The 25,104-nt window shown below is 46.8% G+C and overlaps 1 protein-coding gene across 2 annotated transcripts in view; it reads right to left on the reverse strand.

The window, feature by feature from the left end:
• The window catches only part of SRPX (sushi repeat containing protein X-linked), a 117,818-nt gene that overhangs the window by 43,930 nt on the left and 48,784 nt on the right, over nucleotides 1-25,104 (reverse strand). The window contains exons 2-7 of one of the 2 annotated variants that reach the window (XM_059156692.1): nucleotides 23,378-23,437; nucleotides 17,345-17,536; nucleotides 15,899-16,075; nucleotides 5,750-5,876; nucleotides 2,416-2,537; nucleotides 1,545-1,724 (exon numbers count right to left, since the gene is read on the reverse strand). In XM_059156692.1, coding sequence (XP_059012675.1) covers nucleotides 1,545-1,724; nucleotides 2,416-2,537; nucleotides 5,750-5,876; nucleotides 15,899-16,075; nucleotides 17,345-17,536; nucleotides 23,378-23,437 — 858 coding nt within the window. The remainder of the gene's footprint in view (nucleotides 1-1,544; nucleotides 1,725-2,415; nucleotides 2,538-5,749; nucleotides 5,877-15,898; nucleotides 16,076-17,344; nucleotides 17,537-23,377; nucleotides 23,438-25,104) is intronic. The other variant, XM_059156693.1, reaches the window with a different exon arrangement.

Here is a 25,104-nt window from a genome sequence, read left to right on the forward strand (position 1 = left end):
CTCCTACAGCCCCGGCAGTCAGAAGTTTCAAATGGGTTTCACTGGGCCGAAGTCAAAATGTTGCTCCCCACCCCCCGAGGCTCTAGGGAAGAATCTGTTTCCTTGCAGTTTGCAACATTCACAGGTCACCTCCGTCTCCCGGGGTGAGGCCTTTCTTGGCATCTTGGAAGTCAGTAGTCTGGCATCTTTGCCTCCCTGTCTCTCTCTCCCCCTCTGCCTCCCTTTTATAAGGACACTTGTGCGAACACTGGGCCCACCTGGAGAATCCAAGATGGCCTCCGCATCTCAAGAGTCTTTCTTAATTTCCTCTGCAAAGTCCCTTTTGCCATGTCAGGTCATATATTCATGGGTTCCAGGGATTAGGATGTGTACATCTTGGCTGGGGGGGTGAGGTGGTGGGGGGATGGGCATTACTTTCCCTGCCTCAGGAAGTGAGACAGGGAAAGAAAGAGCTATGTTCTTTCTACTTTAAGATATGAAACTGAAGAACCTTGGGCATTTAGCTGATGGTCTACACGTGTGTGTGTGTCTCTCTCTCTTGCTCAATCCTGCATGGCTGGGATGAAAGGAAAGCATAACCGAAATAAGGAGGAAAGCAAAGTATATAAATAAAAGATATATCCACAATTTTCTTTTTTTTTTTTTTAATTTTTTATTTTTTATAAACATATATTTTTTATAAACATATATTTTTATCCCCAGGTCTGTGAATCACCAGGTTTACACACTTCACAGCACTCACCAAATCACATACCCTCCCCAATGTCCATAATCCCACCCCCTTCTCCCCAACCCCCTCCCCCCGGCAACCCTCAGTTTGTTTTGTGAGATTAAGAGTCACTTATGGTTTGTCTCCCTCCCAATCCCATCTTGTTTCATTTATTCTTCTACCCATTTTCTGACTAGTCCAAATTTCACACCATGATCACTACGCAGCCCAATTTATGTTTCCTTGATAATAAGAGTGGACGTGCACTGAGTGCCTGCCCCAGGCCAGGCACTGCTCTATCCCACTGTTCAGTGGATATAACCTCATTTAACCCTTACAACAACTCAAGTAGTAGGTATTATCTTGCTCATTTGGCATTAGGAGGAAAAGTCCCGAATGCCCAAGGTCTGCGTGACTTTCAAACCAGTGCTGCAAAGTGGGAATTATATTGTCCATACGTAGTAGTGTCCTGGCTTTGCGTAAAATAATAATAATAAAAAAAGACCCTTCCATTTGTAGAAGGGAAGAACACAGGTACCTAAAGCAGACTCTCCTGATTCACACAGTCGCGAACAGTGGGCCCTGGGCTCCCACCTCCAGCTTCTTCCTTAGAGGACGTGAAAGAGAAACTCAAAGATGGACAGAAGCCCAAGGAGGAGGGTGGGTGAGACAGCTGCCCTCGAAATCTGAGGACCGTGTTCACCCGTCCGATGAAGAGGGGTGGCACTGAACCTCTCGAAGTGTATGGAGTGAAATCCTCCCTCCCTCTACTGGAATCCAGAACCCAAGGGTCTTTAGGTTCAGCTGCTGGCGGGAGAGAGGGCTGCACGCATACCTGCACACGTGGGCTCCGTGCCAGACCAGGCCAGGTTGGACTGACAGACTCGGGCAGGGCTGCCCTGCAGCTCATAGCCACCGATGCAGGAGAACTCACAGGTCGCCCCGTAATTGTCGCCGTCACTGGAGCACTTCATGTAACCATTCTCCGGGGCGTTGAGTTTGCCACAGCGTCGGACTGTAGGGACACAAGGCCAGGGGGCGCTCAGTGCCGAGCTCCCCTCCACAGAGGCCCAGCCTATACCAGCCTGTGAATGAGTGAGGGGGCATAGGACTCTCTGGCCAGTGGGTGGGCCTTGGAATGGTCACCGTTCATGGCAACGAGACCACTGAAATCAAGCGCTCTAGCCTCCTGTGTTACAGAGGAGGAGGCTGAGCCCAGAAGAGTAAAGAGGGTTCGTCATTAGCTGCCTAAACCATGAGGCATAAAATAAATCTTCAAAGTATTTTTTTCAAGGAGAATAAATGTTCTGGAACACCAAGAACATGGACTCCTGGTGGCCCAAATTAGGGGGCTCTCAACTTCCTTTACAGAAGGACTTTCAGGCTTTAGCTGGTCACCCAAGCCCATGGAGGAAAATGTTATCAAAATAATATGCTTCTGGGATAGCCAGCTGTGGGCTCATGCGAGACTAGCTTACTGCTCTCTCGGGCCTCAAATAATCAGCCAGCACTGAACCTCATCCGGATTTGGATTGTGAAATTCCGGCTTTAAGATGGCACCCTTCTCCTCGCCTCATCATCAGAGGCTAATCCGAAGCTGGCAAGTATCCCCGTGGCAGTGGGCATTCACAAAGGTTTCCTGCTGGAGGGCCGATTTTGTTTTACTCTTGTAAAGAGAGGAAAAAGCCAAGAAGCAGTAATCTTACCTCGTACTTTAACTCGAAATTTGCAAGTGCCCTTGTTCTCAGCTCTGTCATAGACTGTGTACTGGATCTTGTGGTCTCCTTCTGGAAAATTCGAGCCTGGGGGGAGGCCTTTTAGAATAACACTTAAAAGGGGAGAAAAAAACAGGAACACCAAACATGGTCATTAAAGGCCTAACAACAATTAGGTCATCATAGGCACTAACTGGATGTGGAGATACTGAGGGGCAGCCTTTAGGTCAGGTTTGACTAGAACAAAGATTTCTTTTTTTTTTTTAATATTTTATTTATTCATTTATTTGAGAGAGAGAGAGCACAAGCAAGCAGAGAGAGGAGGAAGCAGGCTCCCCGCTGAGCCGAGAGCTCGACGTGGGGCTCGATCCCAGGACCCTGAGACCATGACCTGAGCCGAAGGCAGAGGCTTTAACCCACTGAGCCACCCAGGCACCCCTAGAACAAAGATTTCTTGAAGAACAAAGCTTTTCCTGAGCTTTATTCTGCTTTGGAAGAGAAGTCTGAGACCAGAACATGGAAGTCCCCAATTCCTGGAAAGTATGGATCCATTTTTCTCACTGGAGGATAGAAGAGAAGATGGCAGAGGCTGAGAAGCCAGGGCCCCAAGTCTTCTTCCCGCCCAACTTTGTTCCAAGGAGAACCGTAAACTGCCTCACTTTGGGAAGGATGAACAAATTTTCTGTGAGGAAAACCATTTGAGGGTATAGTCCAAGCAGCCATTGGCGATTTGGGTTTACAGGGGGGTGCTAGAATTAGCTCTAGTTTTTTTTCTCTCTGGCCCAGTGTGGAGATCTTTCCTGAGCAAAAGGCAAGTTTATTGTGATTCCTTGATTATCCTAATGTAGTAGTAGTAGTATTAGTAATAGTTCTTTGCACGTACATAAACACTATATACACATTTTAGGCATGGTTCTAGGTATTTTACACATACTGGTTTCTTTAATCCTCCACACAATCCCATGAGATAGGAATTATTATTTCCATTTCACAGAGAAATTGAGGCACCAAAAGCTTAGGAAACTTGCCCAAGATCACACGGCTAGGATGACTAGCATCTTTCTTCTTGGCTGTCTGATGAGAGCACCAGTAGTTTCGGACAGCATGATCAAATACCAGGCTGATGGGTTGGTTTCCCAACAGATACTTAATTTGCCTTCTCACTACAGTTCTTAGCAACGATGAGAATATTTGCTAAGAACGCAAGTGTGCCAGAGCCTTCCACAGAGGTGGTAGGGTGTGTGCTTGTAAGGTATGAACTGAAGCATGGTTAAAATGCAGATAACCCTGAGAGAAATCAGGCTTCAAATATGGGTGGTTGCTGACTTCTCGGAGACTCCGTTTTCATCAGTGGCCTGCACATAACAGCCATGAGGAGTAACTAAGGCAACTCACAGGAAGCACCTGCTTTGGAGACGCACTTGCTCTCCAGAACCTTCCCTCTCAGAAGGGGACCATAGAACAGTAGCTTGTACGAGAGACAGGCCGGAGAAGCAAGGAGCCCAAGTGAGAGCTGAAAAGGTGACGAGACAGCCTTCTCAGAATTCCTTGTTCTGTCTGGAGTGTGTTCCCCGCAGCCTCCTGCTCCAAGCCTCTGCTGGTTCGGGCTATAGAAGCCTAGAAGCAGACAGCTGCTTGGAACGGAAGGCTGGGGGCTACTAAGATAGTCTTTGAAACAGTCACGTTTCTAACCATAACACACAGGCACCCATAAAGATGCCAAGGTCTATATCCGTGCTAGACAAACACAGTCATCTGGTGACCCATTACTTGGTGTTTATTATGCAGGATTTCAAGAGCAACCGTAGTTGTCAAGATCTCGGAACCTATTATAGGCTAGGGCATAGACCAGGCATTGTTCTAGGCCCCAAAGTTCCAAGATCAATAAAAACCAACCCCTGTTTATATCAACTGTGACTTACTCTTTAATCCCAATTGCCTAAAATTTCTCCTTAGAGGTTTGTGACATGTAGATATGACAGCAAGTATATAATTTTCTTAATACTCAAGGAGTAACTTGTAACTTGTAACTCCTTTAAGCAGTTACAAGGAGGCACACAGTCAGTAAGATTATTTAAGCTAAATGGTGTACTGGGAGAAATGATCAGGATGTAGGAACAAAATGTCTTGCTCGGGGTGAAAGACTCAACATCTTCCCTGTAAAAGATGTTTTCTTATTGCCCATAATTGCCTGGGTCGGATTTTAACAAGGGCTGCCTTGCTGTGTAGTTCAGAGGGGCGGCGAATCAGAGGTATCTTGTCTGCAGGTGCACACTCAGTGGGTTGGTCTGACAGGGCCATGAACTTGAAGGCAGGGATGTGAACATGCTGACATGAAATAGTGGCCTCTAGGGACAATGAAGGCCAAGCAGATCGCTGCAGGGGTACAGGCCCAGGTGCTAGATTAGAACAATATTTAGCCAAACTTTCACAAAGGGAATCATGCATTTTTAAAAGCATTCTGGAGGTATGTCAAACTATTCACCCAGCTGTTCGTGGGGCATGGCGTTGGGGTAGAGAAGAAGGTAGAAGCAAGCTTCTCTTTTTTCTTATAAGCTTTCTCTGTAAGTGTTTAATGTAGTCACAGGTTTAAAGGTTTATTTATTTACTTTAGAGAGAGTGGGCAGGGGGAGGTGAGGAGGGAGAGAGGGTCTCAGGCAGTCTCCCCACTGAGCACGGAGCATGTGGGCTCGATCCCGTGACCTGAGCCAAAACCAAGAGTTGAATGCTCAGCTGACTGTGCCACCCAGGAACCCCTATTGTAGTCCCAAGTTTAAAAAAATAGACTAAGAATCAAGTTTTTAAAAAAGCAGTTGCAAAAAACAAGGGCTAGAAAGGTCTGCCTTAAACCGTATTCACAGAACACCAGGGAGGTAGGTGATGGCTTAGTAAGGCCTGGCGGCTACAGTAGGAGCACCCTGGGCAGGCAGTGGGGGTGGTTCTATCCCAGAGTGAACCAGTTGGTTTCCTCTTCCTCCTCCCGTCCCTCTTCTTCCCACCACCCCTTCTTCCCTTCTCTCCCTTGACAAATACTGACCGAGTCCCAGCTCTGTGCTCAGCATGGTTCTGGGCATTCAGGGTCTGGCAGTAAACGTGCTATGGTGGAGACAGGCAAGACACAAGGACAGAAGTGAAATATACAGGAGGTCAGGTGCTGAAGATGACGAGGGAGAAAAACGCAGCCCGAATGAGGGACTTGCTGAAGGAGCGCCACAGTGACTCTGTGCGCATCAATGGACCTGCACGGATACACTTTCCCACTCTGGCTCATTAAATGTCTCTCAGAAAAGAAGCAACAGCCTCCTCACTGCCAAGTTGTACTTACTCAGTTAGGATGCCATCCGCTGTGTCTCTTCCTTCCGGGGTGTCCCAGGACACCCGGACCGTCAGCTTATTGGGTTCAGCGATGCGTTCCTTCACACTCGGGCACTTGATTCTAGGAGGTTCCATATCTGAAAATATAACCAGAAGATTCTCACCATCATCAAGAAATATCTTGTCCACGGGGGGTACAACACCCAGCATCTGACATGCCCACAGCTCTAGGCGCTCCCCATTTTTGAAGGGTTTAGTTCACCCCACTGTATTTTTCTTCCCGCCATTCATCCTGCCCCTTCTCTCATCCTGAGTTCAGAAGATCGCTGGAGAACTCCTACATGCACGACTAAACCTGGCCGTGCAAGGCAGCTTTCGGGGTAATTCATTAGCTCTGGCAACTTCTCCCTGGACTTCTAGACTTCGCTTACTGACTTCACAGCACTTCAGCCCTCCGAGCTAGAAGTCATTCAGGCACAGGGAATCCCTCTTCCTTTAAAGGCAGCATCAGAGATGATCAGAAAAGGGAACCTTAGCTGTCTTCTACTTTGATTCAGCTCAAGGCAACACAACTCTACTGAAGGCTGCCTATCCAAGGCATCATTCCAACTGCTGTGTCATGGGCTGCTCAAGCGTTTACGGTCTATTGGGGCGGACTATTGTCACCATACACAAAATAGAACATGAGGCAAATGACAGCATGGCCCCAGGTGAGGTAAAAGTAAATGGGATGGAAGTTTCAAGGAAAAACCCAATGCTCTGTTTTACAGATGTGGAAACTGAGGCTCAGAAAGTTTAAGTGATTTATTTAAGGCCAGGCATGTAGACAGTGATAGTGTGGATTATAACCCAAGCCCAAGCCTTTACTCCTGGAACAAGCTCTCTCTCTCTCCTCTGGCGATGTCCATTCCCAACTGCTCGGTATCTTACAACAAACAGTGGTCTGTCTGGATCCACTGTGCCCTCCACCTGCCACAGGACCACACCTATGGTTTTGTTTCTGGGGATAGCAGTTTTGCCTTGGCTCTGGCCCTCCAAAGGGCCCCCGAGTAGCTTCTCGAGTAGTGTCTCCACCTGGTAAAAGATCTTCTGCTTCCTCAGTATCAGGGATGGGTTGATAATGAGGGCTAGAAGTAAATGAGATGTCAATCCTCACTGGGTTGGATTTCATTTTGTTATAGCTAAAGTGAAGTCACAAGAAGGCGAGGGAGCTTCAGACTTTTGTAAATTCCACTTGATTCCGAACAGGTAGAGAATGTATTTAAAGATGGCCTAGGAGGCGCCCAGGTGGCCCAGTTTGTTCAACACCTGCCTTCAGCTCAGGTCACGATCTCAGAGTCCTGGGATCGAGCCCCCTGTCAGTCTCCCTGCTCAGCGGGGAGTCTGCTTCTCCCTCTCCCTCTACCCCTCCCTCCAACTCATGTGTACTCTCTCCCTCTCTCTCAAATAAATAAATAAATCTTAAAAAAAAAAAAAAGATGGCCTAGCAAGTCAACATTTAGATACACATTGCTTTCCATGCCAACTGGTAATTATTTAAATGCCGTTATGCTACAACCTGAATGAAAATAAAAGATCATTTGGTTCTGAATCACAAACAACTTTGAGAGATGAAAACACCACGTAATCTTCATACTTTCTCCTACATCTTGTTGAAAAACTTCTCATTTTATTTAGGGTCTGAAATTTTGAATAATTTGCTAAACGGTTTTGTCTTCAGCTATCCAAATTCAGATGCATTCTATGCCATGCATCGAGAGAGTGTGAATTTACAAACCTTGATACACTAATCCCCAATCGAGTCACTACCATATACTATGGCATCTAAGTTAAAATCCATTGTGAGATGTGTCCCAATTTCAGGGGTATTAAAACATACCATGATATGCCTCTCAAAATTGATAAAGTACACACATGTTCTGATGAAATGGAACACGCTTTAAATGCATTCAACGTGTCTATTTTCATTTGCTAAGTTTAAAAAAAAAAATCCGGGGCATCTGGGTGGCTCAGTGGGTCAAAGCCTCTGCCTTCGGCTCAGGTCAGGATCCCAGAGTCCTGGGATCGAGCCCCACATCAGGCTCTTTGCTCCCCTGGGAGCTTGCTTCCCCCCGCCCCCGCCTGCCTCTCTGCCTACTTGTGACCTCTCTCTGTCAAATAAACAAAATCCTTAAAAAAAATACAAAATAATCCTTTTGTTTTTGTGACAAGAAGGGGACATTAGACATACACATATAATTGAGATGACTGTTTCACAGCTGTGTGTGAATCACAAAGATGAGTATACGACACCTGCCCCCTGCTGGTCAATTCTATCTGGCTCGCTCATCATGGAAAGCATATATATATATATATGTATGTATGTATGTATGTATGTATTTTATTTTATTTAAAATAAAAGGGGAGAGGTTGAGGGCAGGAGACAGATTTCAATGCAAAATTACAGTGTTCCCATATTTTCTTGGGGTGACATCGTCCAAGCGAAGAGATACTCCTACTCTCTGCGTCATGCAGCTAAACATCTGAATCATGTACTGGGTTTTCTCTATCCAACCACGTGTGCGGACATTGTGAGCTAACATGCTCCAAATCAGGTTATCTGGGTGAAGGCTCTCAGAGCTTCCCAAAGCCAGCTTGGGTCCGCCTAACAATGATCAGCCGAAACTGGCCTAGTTTTTCAGAATCCATGCTCTTCCAAAGTAGAAACAAGGAGAAAAAAAACCCAATCATTAGAAATAACAGCTAAGGGGCGCCTGGGTGGCTCAGTGGGTTAAAGCCTCTGCCTTCGGCTCAGGTCATGATCCCAGGGTCCTGGGATCAAGCCCCGCATCGGGCTCTCTGCTCAGCAGGGAGCCTGCTTCCTCCTCTCTCTCTGCCTGCCTCTCTGCCTACTTGTGACCTCTGTCTGTTAAATAAATAAAATCTTTAAAAAAAAAAAAAAGAAATAACAACTAATATATGCTGCACCATCCCGCCTGCCTGCCCCAGGCTGAGTACTCGGCCTGCACTATTTCGTTCTCCCGTCTGCCCATTGATGGAGTGTTGTTAGGACCATCTTCATTTGTACCCTGGGAAGTGTTTCCTCTTGTGGAATTTCTCGTGGTCTGGGATTTTAAGATATGATCACATGTTTTTTTTTAATTTTCATACTAAGCCGAACACTTCTGTGTGTCTGCCTGCCAATGACCTCATAGTGTCCTCCAACATGGACATTCTTTTCAGGTCACCTGCTACAGCTGTGCCCTGAATCCAAGAAAAGCAGGTTCAGTTGCACCCTCACTTTCAGCCGACGAGACCAGCTGGCCTGCCCTTCTTCAGCAGATGTTCCAGAAACCTAAGCCTATTATTACCCAGCCATGGCCATCATTGCTTTTTATAAGTGATCATAAATTTCCATGAATGAATTGAATAAAGTTACTATAGAAACATAATTATAATTCCCTGCTGAGTCAGGATGCCCACAGAGCCAGTTATTGTGTAGAAACCCTGGCCTCTGCATTCAGGGGAGACATCTCACCCTCCCCTGTGCTCTAGTCACCTCTCTGCATATGCAATACCGGAAACAAGGGGCGCTTGTGTGGCTCAGTCTGTTAAGCATCTGCCTTCAGCTCTGGTCATGGTCCCCGAGTCCTGGGATCTAGCCCCTTGTGGGCCTCCCTGCTCAGTGGGGAGTCTGCTTCTCCCTCTCCCTCTGCCCCTAATCCCCCCACTCCTGCTTTCTCTCCAATTCTTTATATATAAATATAGATACAGATATCAGAAACAAATATATTTCACTCTATCAACTACTGTTTATCTGGCAAGCTTGGGAATCCTCAAAACATCTCACCAGGTGGGCAGTAGAAATAAGAAAGAAGTTCAAAAGGGTAATGTCCTGGCCAACAGGTAACAAGAAAAAAAAAAGCCTTTTAAACTAAGGCTATAAATTAACTGCGTGGTAAAACGTTTCCTCAAAGAGTAGAAGATTTCCACTGGAGATCTGTGTTTGGAGATGACTGCTAGATGTGTGATTAACAGGTGCTTCACAATAGGCCAGTTACTGGTATCTGAGACTGAATGACCTGGGGCGGGGGGGTCTTCTTTCTGCCTCATTCTAAGGCAGGATGCTATTCTTACCCCAAGTCAAGGGCTGCCCCACTCCTCACAAGGCGCAGACTCCATTCAGCGCCCATTTCCTGACTTCCTACATACCCCAAGCAAACTGGCTTTCTACCTGCTGCTACTCTCATTTCTTCTATCCCTTGACCTGTCACGCCAACTTGGTCTCACCCTCTACAGTCAATGGGGCAGGGACTTGGTGGTGGATCCCCCAGTCTCTGATCCCTCTTCTTTAATAGCAAAAGAACTGCCTGGACCTTTCATCTTCCGGAATATAAAGACTACATTTCCCAGCCGCCCTTGAAGTTAGGCGTGGCCATGTGATGCGTTCCACCAAAGGGCTGTGAGGAAAAGTGACATGGGCAGTTTCTGGGCTGTGCTGTTAAAAGGGGTGGGCGGAGCATACCCTTTCCTTTTTAACTGTGTCCTCTAGTCCTCTACCCTGGTTTGAAAGTGGATGTGTGGGAGAGCGAGAGCAGTCATCTTAGCCTGAACAGCAAGTGAGGGATTGGGCCTATGACATGGCCCAGGGCTGCTTAAGCACAAATATTTATATAAGAATAGAATTGCTGGCTCATTTGAAGCATTATGATTTTGGCCTTGTTAATAGTACCTGAACTGGTATATGAACAATCACGCCAGTTTTTTTCAAACTACTCTGTAGAGCATCTTGTATGGCATCTTCAAGATGTATTTCATTAATGACTTTCAAGCACTGATTTTGAACAAAGGATATTGTGGTGAATTTCGTGCAAAGGTGGCTCATAATCCCCTTATATACATGCAGTACCTCCTACCAAGAGGTAGAGTCGAATTTTCATCCCTTTGAATCTGTGCCAGCCTCGTGACTCACTTTGACTAACAGAACATGAAGTAACACTATGCCCGTCCTCAGTCTGGGCCCTTCAAGAGTCTGGCACCTTCCACTTTTGCTGTCTTCTAAGGAAGACAGCTGACATCTATAGAAATCCAATTATCTTATTGGAGAGGCCATGTGAGGAGAATAAGAAATTATGAAAGGAGAGATAGACTCAGCCAAACCCCAGCCAGCAGAGCCAACTGAGGTTCCAGACTTGTGAATGAAGCCATCTTGGATCCTCTGACCCCAACCATCATCTCAGCCATTAGCATGTGGAACAGAGTTGAGCTGTCTCCACTGAGCTCTGCCCAAATTTCTGACCCAAAAACCAGGAGCAAAAGAACATGGTCATTTGGAGCCACTGGATTTTGGGCTGTCTGTTATACAGCAATAGCTTACTGATACAGATATAAAATAGTTTGAGGTTGGTGACAGAGGAAGCCACTTCATGGGACACAGGAAGACACTGACTGCCAAAGGCAAAACAAACCTGGACACTGAGAACTTGCCCAACTGTTTGCTTCCCCCAGCCAGAGTATAATCTTTGTGGATGTCTCTGGGAAGTGGTTCCGATTCTTTGGTATCGTGGAAAGTATCAGAAGATTTTCCCCACTGGACGAAAGAGGCAAGAGTGAAAGCAATTACTTCCACAGTGAAAAGTCACCATCCTCACCAGAGAGACGCCCAACCGAAGAGTGGCTGGTGGTGTGTTTCTATTAGAGATGGCCACCAGAAGGTTACATGTTCACTTTGGACTAAGAAATCAGGCCAGGGAAAAAGTGCACCACTATCTCCATCAACCCAGCTGTTTCGAAGCTGACATTAGCTTCCTGAAAGTTTGCAGAAGGATGTGTATTTGTTGACCCAGGAGAGATTTGGTATAATTTAAGATCCACAACGACACACTGATAGGTTCATTCTTAGCCCCATAATGTTTGCATCTTCAAGGAATCTCTGGAAATAAGGCAGGGCAGCCCAGCAAACTTCCCTGTGCATCAGCGGGTGAGCCCAGCTGTCAGACAGTTGAGAAGCCAGTAGAACATTCCATCACTGTGCATGGGTATCTGCAATCTCAGAGAATTTTTTATTCCAGAATCTCATCTGTGCTAACTCTCTTGATCTATTCTACTCTGGAGGCAACACAAAACAAGCAGGGAGCAGTGCCAGAAACCTACTCAGTTTGTACATGGTCCTTTGTTAATACAGCTAACTGGGGCTCTTTGCATGTCAAAAGACACCCGCTGGGTTCTCATTATCTGTGGTTTTTAGACTTTCTTTAATGTTTTCCTCTTTTGGCCCAGGAAATAGGGTTGGTCTACAGGAGAAATCACGTGTCAACTCAAAATCTGGTTTCTAGATGAGGACTTATAATTCTCACTGTCCATTGTTCTATCTAACTGCCAGTGCAACCCAAAATAACTACAAATGGAAAGAAAGAAAAAACATCCCCTAAAACAATAGCTGTTTCATTCCAAGGTTTTCTTTTTATATATATCAATGGCGGTTGTGGCTCTTCAAATACTTTACCCTCCTGTGACTGCAGTACAACTCTTCCCCTGCCCTGACTTCTTTCTATATCTGTTTCGGAAATAACCATGGGTTTGAATCCAGTGCCAGCGTGTGGTCTGCAGGAGAGAATTAATTTTAACTGCTGGCACTTTTGAATTAGCCAGACCACAGGACTGACCGCCTCAGCGTCAAAAGAGAGCCGAGAGTTCGCTCTTCCCTCTGGGTCTGGAGGAGAGTTGGGATGATTTTCTCAGCACTCAGCAAAGTTCTGGCCAAGATGCAGTGCTAGAAGTTGTGTGGAAATTTGGGAACTACTCAGCCACCATGTGTCAGCATCTAAAATAGGCTGAGGCTCTGGTTTATGCTCAAGGACCCCCTAGCCTTGCCAACACACCCACAAAGTGATTAAACTAATGTCATGCATTTAAAGCCAAAAGAGTCAAGGACATCCCTAGTGTCACGTTCACTGGGGATGGCCTCCAGCTTATTGTTGTCTTACTGGAAAAGAACTGCCTGCTTGCACTGTCCCTTTGTCTCCTTTTCCTGGGAACTCTATGCGCTCCTGTGGCTCACGGGTCCCCCCTTTTCTCCCTCCCCGACCCCCACTGTAGGCACAAGATCCTCTCCCACCTCTGCAGCATGCCTGAGACTTGCTCTGGCAAACTCTAAGATAAATCTCCCGAAATTGGGGTTTGTTGCTTAGTTCTTTCTCCCTCTGGGAAGGTTCCGGCCCCATCTGGTCCAGCTTAAGCCATGCCTGTTGCTTTTTGAGAACAATCAGCACGTTCTTTCCACGACTGCACACGATCTGGACACCTGAACAGTGTGATCCCAAGAGGAGTCGTCACCAATGCTTGCCTCCAGAAAGATTCTCAAGCATCTCTTCTCCTCCTGTCCACCTCTGCCCTTTCCCACGCAAGAGAGGAGAGCTGAGAAAATCTGAGTGGTGGTTCTGAGGCGCTAGCTTGCACACACACCAAGTCATGGGGGAGACACTGAAAGTGACATCTGGGAGGGGCCCTTGACCCGAACCTCTGGCCTTGGGCCCCATTCTCCCTGCGCCGCATGAGTAGGACTGCGTGGCCCTCTGCCCACTGAGAACTATGGTGAGTCCAGGCCAGGGGCCAAAGCCTCAGAGAAAAAGTTACTGAGGCCAACAATCCCTTGGTGTTTAGGTTTTCTATAATCTCCCCGTTCCTGCCCGCACTGAAAGTCTCAAAATTCTATTTCCTAGACTCCTCCTGCCAGCTGGACGCCAGGCAGGTTTGCCCACAGGAGGCACCGTCCTGGGAACGGAAGGCCATTATGCTTCTGGTGCGAACTTCTGAGAGGGCTTCCTGGGCTCCTGAGCCATCGGCCAATGTTTGCTTCTCCAGCCCTCAGTCGGCACGGCTTTCTGCTGTAACTCATCTCGGGTAATAGTGTTTTTCCTCTTTTGTTCCTCTGGCTCTTTTTAGATTTTTTTTTTTTTTAACACATTCTCTATAGGAAATTCTCCTCTGTTCGGAGTACCTAGTGTGGTGTCTGTTTTCCCAATTACCCACCAAGACAAACTCCTACCTACGTCCTATAGAGAGAGAAGCCTTGAGTAAACCTGAGTCAGCAATCGGAGTTTCTTTGAACGGGTTGCTTGCGTCAAACGGATACTAGGTGAGGTCCAGGCTGTAGCTTGGACAGAACGGGGTTTTCTGTCACACCCTGGGCAAGGTCCCTTGGCTACAGCTCTGTCCCCATGTAACTGCAGAGTGAAAAAGGCTGCCAGGGAGGACCGTGGACAGCAGCGTTCTCACAACGACACCGCTGGGACTGACCTAGAGGAGTTGCTGCTGTTTCTGCCCCCAGGAGGCATCAATCTCTGCCCCCCCGCGCCCCAAAGCATATGCCCCCAAACAATGAGCACTCAGAAAGGAGACCTTGGGGTAAAGCACATTGGCAGACTGAGCTGACTGGTTCTCAGGAGGATGGTCAGATCCCAGCAGCACAGGAGCCAGCCTCATAGGGCCTGTGGCCTTAGCTTAGTGCCAGAGCTGTCTCTGGATTCAGGGACTTTGGGCCCAAGAACCTGGAGCCACAGGCTTGGTTCTATGCAACCTTGAGTAAGACAGGTGACCTCTTATCCCTCATCTGCAGACTAGAGGAAGGGAGTAGAATGTTCTGGAAGGCTGGGTCCTGGCAGCTCTAAAAGTTTATGAGTAAACGATCCTCTGGCATGGTAGTTCTCAACCACGTGGAGGGAGGTTTGGAAAAATACCAGAGCCCCAGTGATTCAGATTTAAATAGAAGCCAGAGTTGAAAACCACTGTCCTAGAGCAGTCTCCCTCAGTGTTTAAAGGGCACAGGAATCCCCCGGGGAGTTTATTAAAATGTGGATTTTGATCTACCAGGTTTGGGATGGGTCACACCATGCAACATTTCTAATAAGCCTCCTGCTGGTGCTAATGCTGCTGGTCCAAGGGCACAATTTGGAGAATGAAGGTATTAAAGTTCTGCCCAAATTTGATATTCTAAGGCAGGCTCTCAAACTGCAGAGCATCAGAATCCCCTGAAGGGCCTGAGAAAATGCCAGCTGCTAGATCCCACTTTGGACCTGCTGAATCTGCATTTTCACCAGCATATCCAGGTGATTTGATGCACTTTAAAGTTTGAGAAGTACTGTCTTCTATCAGTGGCTCTCTTGAAGCCCTCTCAGAATGCCCAGAATGCGTGGGGGTGGGCTGCTCCTTAAAGCACACAGTGCTGGGCCCCTTCCCCAGAGCCTCTGATTCAGCAGATCTGTAATGAGGCTAAGAATTTGTATTTCTAAAGGGTTCTCAAGGCTGCTGCACGCTCCCAGGACCACACCGTAAGAACCATTTCTCAACAAACCCTGAGTCAGGTAACATTTTCAAATCCCAGCTTAGGGGCGCCTGGGTGGCTCAGTGTGTTAGAGCCTCTGCCTTCGGCTCAGGTCATGATCCCAGGGTCCTGGGATCGAGCCCCGCATCGGGCTCTCTGCTCTGTGGGGAGCCTGCTTCCCCCTCTTCTCTCTGCCTGCCTCTCTGCCTACTTGTGATCTCTGCCAAATCCCAGCTTAGCACATGGAGTGCTTGCTGACCACAATCATCAACAACAAATGAACTCCAGCTCAGCTGAAAGGCACATAGGTGTTCTCTGCGGGGCGGTCTGGCAAATGTCAATGACTCTGCTCAGTGCCACAGGCAGATCCCTGGACGGAGGCAGCCCTCTGCCAGTCTGCAGAGGTCTCATTAGCAAACCGAGAAAGAAACAAAAGTCGGACGAAGCTACGGGCTATCAGGTCCGCTCCAAGTTACAGACTGATGTTAGGTCTGGGCTAAAGGCCTAAGAAGTAGGGAGGAAGAGAGCTTCAGAAATCAAAGCTGGGGGGCACCTGGGTGGCTCAGTGGGTTAAACCTCTGCCTTTGGCTCGGGTCATGATCTCAGGGTCCTGGGATCGAGTCCCATATCGGGCTCTCTGCTCAGCGGGGAGCCTGCTTCCCCCCTTCTCTCTCTCTGCCTCTCTGCCTACTTGTGATTTCTCTGTCAAATTAATAAATAAAATCTTTAAAAAAAAAAAAAAAGAAATCAAAGCTGGGTCATCCGGGGTGTTGATGCTTCCTTTAAAATCCACTACACACGCACACACACCTTGCTCCTCCCAAAGTATGTGCCCCCTAATGAATGGTATTTTCTTACCAACACAGGAGGCTGGGCGGCCACTCCAGGCCTTGTTGTCCATACACGTGACAGTCCGCTCCCCTTTCAACGTGTACCCTGGCGAGCAGTAGTACTCACACCGGGAGTTAAAGTAGGCGCCATCTACGCACTTAAACCCTCCATTCGCCGGCATGGCCAGGGTGGGACACCGCTTTTCTGAAAAAGAGAAAACCGGATACTCAGAGCTTCTTAGTTTTTGTCCGTAGTCTTTCAGAGTCCAGAAACGCTGAAAACACAGTGAGTGCCAAGTCAACTGAAAGACAATGGACAGAATCCGAGAAACAAAGGGGTGGCTGCGTGCCACACAGAAGGGGCCCACTGTTTCCTATGGGACCTGCTTGGCTTGGCATCCCAGCTGAGCCACTGTTTTAGGTTGGGTCCCTCAGAAGCAGACCCTGAGATGTGGATTTGTGTGCAAGTGATTTAGTTAGAAAGGGCTCCCAAGGGAGACCAGTGAGGGATGAAGAAGATAGGCCAGGGGAGGGAAGGTGCCCCGGCAGGGGAAGTCCCAGAGTTTGGCCTGCCTCCAGGCAAGGAAACTGGGCTTCCCTAATCCTTTACCAGTCAGTCCTGGACAGCTACGCGCCCAGTGGGGATGCTCCCTCTCTGCCTCAAAAAAGGCCCAGTCCTGTAGGAACAGGGCCTCAGAGTCTACCATATATTCACGGTTACTGTGCATAGTGCACATGGGCTGAGACACATGGCTGCAGTATCGGCCCCCCATCAGTAGACTTGTTGCAAAAACTGGACACAGGGCAGATGCTTGGCATACAATACGTGCTCAATAAATGGTGTCTGTTTTGAATCACAATGGCATCTCATAGGTGCTTCAACAATGTTGGGCCTCTTGGAGTGGCCTGAATGAGAGGTGATTTTTCCTCAAGCTGGATGTCCACCCCTGAAATGCTTTCCTAGTCTTCTTTGTCCGCCGAGGCACAGTTGCTTTCCCAGGATAGTGTTCTGCAGTCACTCGCCCTGCCTCCTGAAGCTCCATCCCTCGGGAGAACACTTCCAGACTGTCCCTAGGGACACAAGTCAGTGACTTCTCCCTTCCTGGTGCTTCTAGTGCGATGTGTGTCTCTCCCCTGCTCTCTGCTGCTACTCGGAGACCTTTGACAGCAGAGCATGTGTGTGTTTTGTTTCTAGATCCCCAGCACACTTCCAGGGGCTGGCTAGCATGTCCTGAACAAACACAACCTTTGTACTTGCCCCGTTGCCCAAACAGTCCATCACACTCTCTGGTCTGAAAGGTGTCATCACTCTTCCAACCACATCTTCCAAACCCACTGGCGTCTGCCCACTGGGGGGGGGGGGGGGGGAGGGTTCTCATCAGAGACCATGCAACCTTCAGCTTTTTAACAACAACAAAAAAAGCCTAATCTCAGAGCACAAGAACTTCGGTCCTGATTGGGCCGGGCTACTCACGCTTGCAGATGACCTTGTCGGACCACCGCTTGTTTGACTGGCACACCAGCTGGGGAGAGCCGTGCAGCTCGTAGCCCTTCCGGCAGCGAATGTCGCACCTAGTCCCCAGGGCTGTTTTGTAGTATCCTCCTTGAGGGGCCCTGCAGTACACATCCCCATACTTCACCTTGATGGGGGAGCACCATGGGGTATCTGCAGGTGGCAGAAACAAAGGTGGGGAGAGATAGGACAGCACAACTTTAGAAAATGGGTCTCCTCTTTCTCCAAGTCCCTGGCTGGCTTTGCCCCAGGTTTTGGAATCTTTTAAGGAGTGTTTAAGATGGGGACACCTGGGTGGCTCAGTTGGTGAAGGGTCTGCCTTGGGCTCAGGTCATGACCCCAGAGTCCTGGGATCAAGCCCTACACTGGGCTCCCGGCTCAGCAGGGAGCCTGCTTCTCCCTCTCCCTCTGCCCCTCTGCTCATGTTCCCTCTCTCTCTATCTCTCTCAAATAAATAAATAAAATCTTTTAAAAAGGAGTCTTTAAGGTGTGTCTGGGTGGGGAGGTTATGATTATACGACTAGGTATCAGACATATCTGACTATAGACCCAGGTTCTTCCATTACTAACTTTGTGGTCTTGGACAAGTTACTTAACCTTTCTGGGTCAATACCTATACTTCTGTCACAGGGGCACTAAGAAGAACAAACAGAACCCATTAATGCATATTAAGCACCTAGCACAGCACCCAGCACATAGCACTTACTCAATAAATGCTTGCTCCTTTTCCTTTACCCCTGAAAGAGGTAACAGAATTCTTTGGAGGCAACTGGTATCATTGTGAATCCTAACCCCAACCATCTGTGCATAGTGGCAGGGGAGTCAATAATTGGGTAGAGTTTTCCCAAATCTGCATGCATATTCTCTGTAAAAACTTGCAATACTATTTTACTTCCTGTGAATGAAGCTGCGATTTCTAGGGTTTTGCCGTGGGATATCATTTTGGCTTAAAATCACAGAACACTTGCTCCTCAGAGGGAAGCAACCCCCTTTTCAGATGTCCCCAGTGACGCCCCCTCTTTAGGAACATGGCAAAGTTCCCAAATGGCAGAATACCGGGGTGACTTGATTTGGGGCTAGGAGTTGCCCAGAGCACAGATAGGATCACACTGATAAATCAGAACCTCTCTCTGGTTCCTTTGGAAGGTGCTCGCTGAAAGCTGTTAACATTGTTAGGGAAAGGCTAGCTCCCCGGTGGGCAAGTTTCCACAGTGCCCATCGCACAATCGATGGGGACCAGGGCCAAGCTCCCTCAAGCCAGCCCGTGGCTGTCTCACGGATGCCAGGTGTAGGAGCCCCCCTCCCTCCAGCTGCCTGGCTCTCCCCGCCTCTCGGGCCCCTGAGCTGTCCGCGAGCAGGGTGCGTGCGCCATCATGTGGCCGAAAAGGAAGACACCTTGTCTGACTGTCCAGGGAATTTTCTGACAGTGTGTTTCTGACTGCTTCTCAGTCCTGAAGACCAGGACCCATGCCCAGGGCTTGTGCACAGATGGCTTTTTCACTTTTGCGCCTTCACAACTCCTTTGGATAATACTTTTATCCTATAATATTTGTGGAGACTGGCCACACGGGGCCTACAGTCAGGACTCGAGCACAGAAGGCGTGCCCTGTGGGCTTGACCCTGTGGGAGCAGACTTAGAGGAGCTTGCCCCAGGCCTGCAGACCTTCCTTGAACCAAGTTTCATTCCTCTGGATTTTACACACACAGTCTGTGCTAACAGTTTTACACGAGAACAATCTAGACCCCAAAGTCAAGTACAAAACAGCATACATGTCTCCATTATTTTCTTTAAGTATAAAAGAATCTTGAACCAGTTTTAAATACCCTGGTTCCTTCTTTGGTGATGGCTCCAGGTAAGCCATGAAAGTAGATTTCAAGATCACAGGTAAATGAGAAGCCCTTGGTGTGTGTTTGCTTAGCATGCCAAGCTGTGGATATTTCTTCTGTCACCAAAAGATCTTAAGATAAAGTTTGGAAAAATCCACAGATGCCTACTACTCAAAGAGAAGTGAGATCTGGACCCTACTGACTTCCGTGACTACTGGAAGTGAGGTATATTTCTCTCTCCCTCTCTCCTTCTCTCTGCCTTTCTTTTCCAACTGTAATAGGCAAGATCACCTACAAGGAAACTCCATTATACACCAGTTGTTTGGGGTCTCGGAGAAGCATTTTTTTATAGTTCGGCAGAGGATTTTCGTGGTATTAAAAAAATCTTAAAAATCACCTGTTTACCTCTTTATTATCTTCCCCACCCCTCCTCCTTAACCTCCCCACTGCCTCGTTTCCTCTTACTTTCCCTGCGTGTCTTGTTCTTCTAGAACAAGCAAGGCTTCTGTGCCTCCTCCTTTTGCTGGCTGGGTCCCCCTTCCTGCCTCTCTCTCCAGAGAAAGTGAAGCCCCCGCTGGGGATGGGGGAAGGGTGGCGAGGGAGGGGTGAATACCGGGGACACAGAGAGAGGGAGGAGGGAAACGTACTGAGCTGGCAGGGTATGGTGCATGCAAGACCAGGCAGAGGCAAAAGCCCCGGGGGGCATCCGTTCCAACTCTGTCATCTCCTAGCAGCCCTGAACAAGTCACTCAATCTTTCAGGGAATCAGATTCCTCATCTAGAAGTGACAGGAGTGGATTAAGTTCTTTTCGTTCGAAGTGCCATCATCCGGCTTTAAAGCTGTAGGATTCAAACTCTGCCTTACCCCTTGCCAACCCCTACGCTTGCCTGTCTCCTTCCTCCCTCTTCTGGCTGATAACGGAGTAGACTCTGGTAACCCTTCCAGCCCAGGGCAAATCCTTTGTGCATTCTGTGTCCTGATCACAACTCCACCGATGGAAACCCGGGAAGCGTGTCCAATTTTCAGCCTGTCCTTCACTCGCATGTTGAAAATGCTCACATTCTCCAGCTCCTGGACTTTTTCAGGAGGGACATGATTCCCGAAGAAGCTACCAGGAAGCAGCATACCTTCCCTTGAGCACACATGTTACGGTTGGCTTTTCCACACACGTACCCAGGTCAAATATTGAAGGCTGGCATTTCCGGGAGAGGATGACCCGGGTATACATGTATCACGAGTTCATCTAGTTCGAGATATTTTCAATGCAATTGAAAATTGCAGGAATATGTCCCATATTCTGAGTCCTCAAATCCTCCTGGAAGTGTTGACTGTACCTCCAAAGGGTGTGCCGTTGTCAACATGTGGGAAAAAAATCTTGTTCTCATTTACTCGCAAAAGGAATTCCTTTTGGATTGCTTTCCAAGAGAAATCTCTAGAAGATATTTTTGACAGTTTAACAGCCCTGCAGTAATAATAATTAAAATGGTAGTGAGTGACTTGAATCGGAAGTGCACCAAAGCACCATGAGTTGAAGTGCAGGAGCAAAACATTTACCACAGAGGTTCAGCGAAAGAAAGCTCTTACACTGCTTCCGTTAAGACAGGGTTTATTTTGGAAGAAATATAAACTGATTATTCGGGAAAGTTTTTTCGGCCCCCTAGGCTGAAGTGGTAAGCACCCCAGTTAACTGGAGCTCCTGGGATAGACAGTGTCTTACAGCAGACAAGTGAGGAGCCACTAGCAAACTCTGGCCATTGAGTTAAAACAGCTGGATTTCAGACCTCAATGCAATATGGCTAGCTGTGTGACTCTGGGCAATTCACCTACCCTCTTTGATCAGTGGTTCCTTCATCTGCATAAGAAATAATGATATATATTCCACATGCCTTCCCCCTTCCCTCAGTTGGTGTGATCATATGATGGCATTCCATGCAAGAGAATCGAAAAAGCAATGCCTGCCACATTCTGGGGCCACCGGAAACACTGATTCCCTCTCACTTTCTTCTTCTCTTTAATTCAAGAACACTTATTGAGTAAGTGCTCTGTGCCAGACACCATGCAGGGACCCGAGGAGCTAGAGCTAAATTAAACCCTCTGTTTACAATGGTTTGCATCAAAGTATTAAAACTTAAAAAAAGAAAACTGGGGTGCCTAGCTGGCTCAGTCAGAAGACAGTACAATTGGGGACGCCTGGGTGGCTCAGTTGGTTAAGCAGCTGCCTTCGGCTCAGGTCATGATCCCAGCGTCCTGGGATCGAGTCCCACATTGGGCTCCTTGCTCCGCGGGGAGCCTGCTTCTCCCTCTGACTCTTCCTTCCACTCTGTCTGCCTGTGCTCACTCTCACTCACTCTCTCTCTGACAAATAAATAAATAAAATCTTTAAAAAAAAAAAAAAAAAAAGACGGTACAATTCCTGATCTCGGGGTTGTGAGTGCGAGCCCCTGGTTGGGTACAGAGGTTACTAAACAACAGCGACAACAACAACAAAAACAAACAACTGAAAAAAACTGAGTGCTGTGAAGTGTGTAAACCTGGTGATTCACAGACCTGGGGATAAAAATATATGTATATAAAAAATATATGTTTATAAAAAATAAAAAATTAATAAAAAAAAAAAAAAAAAAACAATTTCCTATGACAGTTTTATTACTAAAACTCTAGGACAGGCACTAGCTATCTGGTCTACCTCCCACACTCACACTGCTATGAGGTGAGGGCTAACATTAGGAACAACAAGCTGAGGGCACTAAACAACTTCTACTGTACAAGTGAATGTCCATATGTGCATGCATGTATTTTAGGAAGATCTTTCAACAAGGAACTCAAAGAAAAAAAATTTTTAAGCCCTCAGTTAGGGCACCTGGGTGGCTCAGTCGGTTAAGCGTCTGCCTTTGGTTCAGGTCATGATCCCGGGATCCCAGGATGGAGCCCCGCACTGGGCTCCCTGCTCAGTGGGGAGTCTTCTTCTCCCTCTCCCTCTGCCCCTCCTCCCTGCTCGTGCTCTCTCTTGCTAGCTCTCTCTCAAGTAAGTAAATAAAAATTTTTTTTTAAAAATTCCCAGTTAATTAAGAAGCATGCAGAATCACAATATCTCCTTCCTCCAAACATCTAATTAACAAGCTTGTCCTTTACTTGATTGGTTAATTCCTGAGGCAATTAATGTAGAGGTTGTGTGTAAGAATGAGGGTCTGTCTGCATTCACAGAGTATACGAAAATGTGGAATATGGTGGGAAATACACCTGGACATAGGCACCAGTCATTATATTAGATTGTTTACATCAATCCAATGGACTCTAATGCTATTTCCTAATGGAAAACAGCTAATGGACTCTCTATGACCAAAGGCTGACCAGTACTATCCCGACTCTCCCACAGCTTAGACACGTCGCCACAGAACAGGGCAGTGTCCTCTTGCTAGACTGTGGGCAAGTTTCCTGGGCGAGACGCCACAACAGAACTTTATTAACCAATTCTTCCTCAGTTTCAATCTGCATTTACCTTCCCTTTACCAAGGGCTCCTTAAGCTTCAAAGAAACGACTCACCAGTAGAAACACTTGTAGACATACTTACCTGAGCCTGTACAGAAGCTTCTTGATTAGGCTTTTTATACCTGGTGGGGGGGTGGATGGCCAGATGTGTGTAGAGATGGAGTTCTTTATCATGAGTTTAAAGCTTCACTGGACAACACACTTTACTTAATCATTTCAGGAGCCAAGCTGGACTCAGAGCACCGTGAAATGAGCTTATGAAAATCAAGTTTTCTCATTCCCCATTCATCTCAGTACATTAGCAGCATGGGGTCCAGATCTGACCTTGGGTGGTTTACTCTGGACCATTCTAGCCGTAATGTATGAATCAGGCAGAATTCATGGCTTGATTTTCACTTTCATCAGCTAGAGCTTGGCTTTGCAGAGGTGAAGACAGTAAAGAAATTTAGGAGAATAAAATGACCACCGGGTGCTGAAGGACAGCACTTCAGAAAATTCTAAAGTTTCCTTTTTATTTTTTTTAAATGGGAACATAAGCTTATTTATTTTTCAATATATTTCGCACTTTAATGTGTTGGTTGTCTGGTCACTTTATTATAGTTTGCTCTGCAAGGCAAAAAGGAAAGTTCTCCTGGCACCAGCAGGTCCCTCATTAGCACACAAGCAAAGCATTCACCTTTATATCTAGCGTGTGAATACCCGACTTCATCATCTTCTAGCGGTGAGTCTCCAGATCCTACAATAAAAAAGAACAGAAACTGCAGCAAGAAAAGCCACCTGATATGGACGACTATTTCGAAGCATTGCTTTGGCACAGTCATGCGAGAGGGGCAATTAGAACGCAGAGCTGAGAGTGAAAGCTTCCATGGCCATTCATGAAGGGACAGGGGACCTCTCAGAGTGAACCTGGCTGGGTGGAGATTGCCAGAGCCAATCAAAATGAGCCTCCAACTGTTTTTGGAATCACCGTGTGCCAACTGAAATTCTGGACTCAGAATAGAAAGTCAGCTTCACTCTGAGAAGACGCCAACATATATGACTCTCACGCCAGGGGACACGCAGTAAAATGTGTGTGACTCAGACATGGCCTACATTTTCTCCAGCAGTCAGAGAAAACTCAGTCGAACTGAGTGTTTGTGGTATCTGAAAGTCCATCTGTCTTGTGAAATGAATTTAGGTGGAGGATAAGGAGGAAAATCAAATCTCTTATCTTAATGGCAGAAGAACTACAAGGCTACTTTGGTATACTTGTAGGAAATGAAGGCCGAAATCAACAATCTGGATGTTTATTTAGAGCCTCTCACCACAGCATCGCTGAAGTAAAGTTTCTTAATGAATCTTGCTGTCCTTGAAAACCACAGCCTCCAAGAGAAAATCTGTATTTAATTTTAAGATTTAAACTCATTTGGAAGTTGGAACTGAATCATGTTTAGAATATTAAATATTGGATTCCAGTAAGTGGTAGGTTCTTCGTCTTTAAAGTAGTACCAGGGCCCAAACTTCAAAACTGGAGTCTTAAATTTACATATCATATCTTTCCCTGTAGACTTCCTCGTCTGATAACTGACCACGGAGTTGGCACCATCTTGGTCCCATGTTTACCTACAGGGGCCTGCAAGCATAACAGACAAGCGCAAGGAGGGCATTCTCTACTATGAGATTTTTTCAAATCCCCATACAGGAGAAGGAAAGGAGTAATGGTCCTTGCTCCACATGTATTCCGGATGAGAGATAGAGTGGAAATTCAAAGTCGGAACTTGAGGAAGCCTGGACCATGTCCATTTGAAAAAGGCCCCAACTCCCCAACCAGACAAGCCCAGTTCCATGTTCTCCTTTGCTCCAGGGTTCTTCACTAGCTCTCTGGCCATCAAGACAGGTACAAAGTTACACAAACTGTTCCTTTCTCAATATCAAAAAGTGAACATGAAAACCAGTATTACCCTTCAGGAAAGCAATCTAACAAAATAAATCAAAAGCCCATGTTCAAACCCCATTATCCAGTCATTCCACTCTTGGGAATCTATCCCAAGGAAAGAATAGTAAATATCGGAAAAAAAATTTACACACCAAGACTTTCTTGCGATATCACTTATAATAGCAGAAGATTACACACAGACCAAGTAGTCAATCACATGGTTAAATAAACCATAGTACATTCATTGGATTCATTGGATTGTAATGTCATGCAGCCATTAAAAATAATGTTTATAAAAAGATACAATAGTGTGGAAAAAACTTATATTATCACATTAAGTGAACAATGTGTCACAGCAAAATTATACGAATGGTGTGATTTATAACAATGTAAAACAATCAAATTCAAAATAATGTATCAAAGAGCCTATGATAATTGGATGTTTTTCTTCCTTCTCATTTAAATTTTCTACTATAAACATGTCTTAC

Source organism: Mustela lutreola, chromosome X (genome assembly GCF_030435805.1).
Source record: "Mustela lutreola isolate mMusLut2 chromosome X, mMusLut2.pri, whole genome shotgun sequence".
Taxonomy (NCBI): Eukaryota; Metazoa; Chordata; class Mammalia; order Carnivora; family Mustelidae; genus Mustela; species Mustela lutreola.